The 6,000-nt window shown below is 40.7% G+C and overlaps 1 protein-coding gene across 1 annotated transcript; it reads left to right on the top strand.

Moving 5' to 3' along the window:
- Positions 1-335: 335 nt before the first annotated feature.
- On the top strand, positions 336-5,298 carry LOC145405537 (uncharacterized). The gene is made up of 4 exons (XM_080276880.1): positions 336-398; positions 2,747-2,900; positions 3,275-3,404; positions 4,845-5,298. The coding sequence occupies exons 1-4, from the start codon at positions 336-338 to the stop codon at positions 5,296-5,298; spliced, it is 801 nt and encodes a 266-aa protein (XP_080133006.1).
- Positions 5,299-6,000: the final 702 nt, after the last annotated feature.

Raw genomic sequence — 6,000 nt, 5'->3', positions numbered from 1 at the left:
CAATGAGACCAACAAGGATGAGGACCCTGACTCACAACCCTCTGCAACTCCTTCAATCCCTCATTTCAGTGTCCTCCGTGGTTACCGGGAAGGGGTGTTGGAGTATGTCGAGCATCCACACTGTGACGGAGTTGGTGCCGCTCCCCCTGGCGATGGAACTGCAAGGAGTCCAGGACTCTGTTATCCTCCGGCAGAATCGTTGGTCCTATCATCAGACCAGGATTGACTCTTTCTTCAAGCCTGCAACACCCACGAGTGCCTTTCCATACTCACCACCACCACCACCACCATCACCAGCTTGTTTCTCGCCTTCAACATTGGACCCACAACCAAGCATGTCGACAGCTGTTGAGTCTCCGTCAGACATAAGTTTGCAGCTGTCTTCAGAGTCTCCTGAGGTGGGTAGGCCACCATCACCTCACCGTATGTCACCATTCATCTCCCAGCTCCAGCAGGTTCAGGAGAAGGAGGGGTTATGGGACATTTGCTAGGCGCAAATGTTTGTCACTAGACCACATGGGACAACTCTACACCTGCTGGAGGTGTGCAGGTTAACTCTTAGATGCAGACATGTCCCACCCTCACACCATTCCATTGTTTGGGTCCGGCAGACCTGTACATTTATTATTTTAATTACGGGCAGTGAATCATGGTTAATAATTAATGTGAGGTGTTTACTTTAATTGATAATGTTACATGCAGCCTGTTGGGCATCGTAAGAGTATATTTTTAATTATATAAACTAAAAAAAAATCTAAATAAAAAACATATAATCTGAGCTTCAGAACTACTTGTCACAAATTGTTGAAGTGTGATTTAAACTCATTCATTATTTTTTCTTAGGTCTATATGCATTCAGAATAAATTGCTCCAGGCTAATGGGAAAAGTGGGATTTTTTTTTTTTTAATCTAAAACTTAGAAATTTTATATCCTTACAGTAATCGGGTCTGTGAGACCCATATGAAACCATGACTACCATATCATACCATGAATACCATTTCATACCATAGTGAAAGAAAATAAAAATATTTATTGTTCCATTATAAACTCATAGCAGAGCAATTTGTATTTTAGCCCATGCACATAAACCACACTGATGTGTTCCTTACACCCATGGCAGTGACATTTCTGACATGTCATTGAGCTTTCCCTATCCCGTTTTGTAGAGCAAAAGTGACACCTTTTCTTCTTGGCCAGGCCAGGTTCAGGACATGGAGCAGGTCCTGCCAGTAGTACACATCTCTCCATTGAGGTAATAACAGTACAAGTGAGATTGGAAGTATTTTCCAACTGGGTTTTCATTTGTGGAGTAACTAGCTGCTTTACAAGTTCTTTCAAGAACAGTTGGCGTTTGTGTGTCTGGTTTTGCCCAAAATCTAGATGATGTTGTTGGAACAAATTGAACGCAAAAGACTTGCCACATCAAGAACACTGTAACACATGACCATAAGCCACATCCTTGGTTGTCTCTTACATGAATAAGCTGTCATCATTTGTAGTACTTGCTTATAATTGGTTTCTTTTTCTGACATTGTTCATCAATGGCTCTATTGTGGTGCATGGTACTCAACAGTATTACAGCCTTTCCCTCCTTTAGCAAATAACTCATCATGGTATCATTTTCTTTTAATCCAAATTTAATGTTGCGTACTTCTTGGTGTTTTGAAGCTTTCATAACAGGAGGAATGTCTGGCTTGTTTTGCCGAAGTGTACCAGCTAGTGTTAAATCTTTCTGGAGAAGTGCTTCAGCAAGTGGAACACTTGTGAAGAAGTTCTCCATTGTTATATTGTGACCACTGTCATTGAGTTTACTACACAACTGCTGCACAATACTTGATCCTATAGTCGCACCAATTTAAAACAAAGGTTTGGGTGGGGTCTGGCGCAGGGTGCAGCCATGCCATACTTCCTAAACGAGCGATGGGTAAATTCTGTTATATATGTAATAGGCATCACAGATAGGTACACACATACTAATACAATATAAACATAAGTATTCTAGCATATCAAAGGAAGGTAAACTTGTAATGCATATGGCCCTTGTACATCAATAAAGAAATGTGGCATACATATTTTACAGTGTTGCTGAAAAAAATGTAGTTACTTTTACCGACTTTCACGGTAGTTCTAAGTTGGGTAAGTAATGTAACAATTACGTTTATAATATAATTTGAAGGAATCAGTAGAACATACGTTATTTTCGTAATAGAAATAAATAAGTTAAAATACTCACAAGCGGCAACATCCAGGGCCCGTATTCTGCATAGTGCTTTTGGTCAACCCTAGCTAACCGTCATAGCTAACCAAATTTATGACCGTCAGTCTTATGGCCGTTGGAAGTCGTCGGCCATACCTCACTAATCCAACAACACCGTCAGCTGCTAGAACGCACCGCTCACAATTTGTCAACTTTAAATTTATGGAATAAAATAGGTTCTTAGCATTATTTTCTTGGATTTAAATTGTTTTAACTTCATATTACGACTTTTGGGGAAGTTAGACATAGTAAAATAGGAATTCGTTTGTGAGAAAATGCGCTGAAACGTATTCCCGTTGAAAAGTGTGTAAACAAATGTACACTCAGCTGGCTTTGTTTACAAAGGTCTTGAAAGCATGGAACCCCAAGCTAAGAGGCAAAAAAAAGCAAACTGGGGAGATGATGAATCTCTCCAGCTGGCAATGTTGTATAGGGATGAAGTCCATATACTGAGGAAAAATTTCAAAAATGTCGGTGTCTCAAATCAGAAGAAACACGACATATGGGAGAAAATAACGGTGGACTTAAACACACAATTCCAGCATGGGAGGACGGCCGTAGAGGTGAAGAAACGGTGGTTCACCATCAGTTCCAAGTCCAGGATGAAGCAGGAGAAATTCCGAGCACATCGTAATGGAACAGGTAACTTTCCGTGTATTAGTTGTGTCATTCCGAGCATTTGGAATATCACATATATAATTTTTTCAATTATGAAAACTTTAATATTTCTAGAAGTTCTAGAAGTTAATAAGAGATGCCTGTAAGGTAAAGTATAAAAGAGGAAGAAATGCTCCCTTCTTTCTAACCCACACAACCTTGAATAATGGTGGGAGTGCAGCAATTTTGTGTTATGGAGACAAAAAAATTTTTTATCACGTCACAGTAAAGTATATACTTTTCAGAACCCACTTTTGCATTACATTCTGATAAGACACTAATGTAGTGCTTTGCCAAATGTAATGAAAAAATATGAAACATAAAACATGACAAGATTGTGTTTTCCCTTTTTTTTCCAGGTGGTGGCCCTCCACCCCCACCCCTTGACCCCATTGATGATCTTGTTGAGGACATTTTGGGGAAGGACAACAAGACCTTCATGGGATTTGAGGAGGTAGATGACATTGGACTCCAAAAGGCCGTTGACCTGTATGTATCTATTTGTTTTATCTGTGAAGTACACTCTTTAGTTCTATGCTTGCAATTTATTGTCCTAAATATGTTCAGTTCTACTTAGCAAAACTATTAATAAGTATGTTACAAAACATTAGAAACATAACTCTTCACTTAGAAAGAACTTATGATGGATATTACTTTACTGGTGGAATATATTGTTTAACGGCTTTAGGTCAACTATACCTGAATCAACATCAACTTATATCAATTGATGCACTCCTACCTTGATTCATAGTACAGTAATCCCTCTAATATCCGGACGCCCAATAACCGAACATCCCCACTAACCGAACCTTATCGTCCTGGGATCAAACATTCCCAAAATGGTCCGAAAATCCAAAAAAATTGGAAAAAAAATCGATTTTTTGCCGTCCGTAATTTGAACTTGCCGCGCGCGCCGCGTGAGAGCATTATTTTGGTTCGTCATTCCTCCGACGTCCGATAGAGCGCCGCTGCATCCTCCCCACTTCCCGCCTGTCTCTCACCGCGACAAGACCTACGCTCTTCGCCATGGCTTGGGAAAAGTTAATGTGCAACACTTAAATTTAATGGAACATTATTTGGACTAAAGTGAACACTGTGAAAAGAACGGACTTCTGTGTGTTAGTGACTAAGTTCAGTGCAAGACTTCAGGAAGAGTGTAGTGCAAGTGCTTCAGGAAATCGTTCTTACTGTCAGAGTCCGAGAGGAGGCGGTTATTCATCAAGGTGGCCAGGGACTTGCTGTAAGTAGCCAAAATGTTTCATGTTGTACTATTTTCCATACTATATTTACCAGAATGTTTCATATTGTATTTTTTCCCATACTATACTTACCAGAAAGTGTCATACTGTACTTCTTTCCATACTAAACTTACCTCATGCATGTGCAGTAGGAATGTGTTTTTCAGAGTTCGGTTAGGTTCGGTTAGGTTAGGTTCGGTTAGAGTCCATAAGTACCAGAATGTTTATTAATGTATGAACATACTTCTAAACCCACATTTTATGTGTCTATTGCATTTATTTCAGTCATTTATGTGCCTTATTGGTGTGATTTGGGTGTTAAATAGGTGCTATGCATGTCCGGAGGGAGTTGTATAGGTGTTTCTCTGTGTTAGGGTCCGTAAGTACAAGTCCATAAGCTGGGGCCCAATATCCGGACAAAACCAATATCCGAACCTACCGATGGCTCTATTGATCCGGATATTGGAGTGATTACTGTACTTCACAATTAATGTAAATCCACTCACAGGTATGCAAGTCTTCTAAACCTTTTTAATTGTTTAGTACGAAGTACGCCTTCCATTTCCATAACAGTGTGTGCCATATTTACTCCGTAGTCTATGAAAGGAAAAAGATACCATCTGTCAGATCTGCATCGTTTAATAACTGCTCATTTGTACACCCATTTCATTACCACGTACATTACTTGCAGTGCGGACCAAGAGCCTTCAATTGACCTCTCCACAAGTCATGGAGGTGCTGAGGCACCAACAGTAATAGTTGTTGGTGATCCAGAAAGAGTGGCTGAGCCATTTGAGGAGGACTCGGCAGCTGCTCGGATGAAGGTGGCAGGCTCGGAAGAGGAGGCAGCAGCGGCTCGGGCAAAGGTGGAAGCTGCCAAAGAGGAGGCTGAAGCTGCAAGGGCAGCAACAGGAGCTGCACGGGCAGGGGAGGAGGCTGCACGGGCCATGAAGACAGCTGCAGAGGAGGTGGCTGTGTGTGTTCGGGCCTTTGCAGGAGCTGTGCAGGCAGGGGAGGCAGCTGAAAGAGCACGGGAAGCAGCTGAAAGAGCACGGGAAGCAGTTGCCAAAGAAAAAGTAGAAGCCATGCGGCTAAAACAAATTTTATACAAACTGAAAATTGAAAATGCAAGAAAAAACAAATAATGAAATAAAGGTAGAAAAGGATGCACATCTATGATTGTCAAACCTTAGTTGTAGTTTAATTATGCATGTGTTTATTTCTTTAATGTCCAAGGATATTTCTTCTCATATATAAATGTGGCAGAATGGTTATGTATGAATGTGAGAATTCAAGAATAGCAGTTGTAACGCTAAGTTTACACGGTATAAATCTAAGTGTGATTGGGGCATATGAACCACGTGATGTCATGTGAGAGTGAGAGATATAAGGAGAGAGTAAATGTGGCCCTGGGGGAGGTACAGGAAGGAAGGTATAAGGTCATTGATTTATTGCATTATAAATGCAAGTGGAACAGTACCTTGGCATGTACTTGACCAGTTGTGCAGAGGAACAGGTTTCAGTCTTCGTTGCTTGAAAGAAAAACAAATTAATTAGTAAGTAGTTTCATAATAAAAATGATACAGAATAATGGAGGTTCTTGAGAACTGCATGTTTGCCATATTCAGTTAGAAAACTGTACATGTACAAAATATCCAACATACTTGAAATGCAAGTTGCAGAATTTATCTCGATACCGGCGACCTTCATTCTGGTGACCAGCTGGAAGTGGTGGTACAACCTGCACATCTTGTGCTATGGCAGGATCACCTTCTTCAACATTAGGTTGAGCATCATCGAGAGGAATGGGAATATTCCTGTCCTTGCAGATGTTGTGGAGCATACCG

This window comes from Coenobita brevimanus, chromosome 67 (assembly GCF_032717465.1).
Source record: "Coenobita brevimanus isolate Jiangsu-jjx chromosome 67, ASM3271746v2, whole genome shotgun sequence".
NCBI lineage: Eukaryota > Metazoa > Arthropoda > Malacostraca > Decapoda > Coenobitidae > Coenobita > Coenobita brevimanus.
This window is presented reverse-complemented; position numbering and strand designations above follow the sequence as displayed.

Excerpts from the sequence above, each read along its gene's own strand:
- LOC145405537 (XM_080276880.1), top strand. The coding sequence starts at position 336 with ATGTCGACAGCTGTTGAGTCTCCGTCAGACATAAGTTTGCAGCTGTCT. Across the intron at positions 399-2,746 it reads TGTCTTCAGAGTCTCCTGAG|AAGAAACACGACATATGGGA; the intron begins GTGGGTAGGCCA and ends GTCTCAAATCAG. Across the intron at positions 3,405-4,844 it reads CTCCAAAAGGCCGTTGACCT|TGCGGACCAAGAGCCTTCAA; the intron begins GTATGTATCTAT and ends CATTACTTGCAG.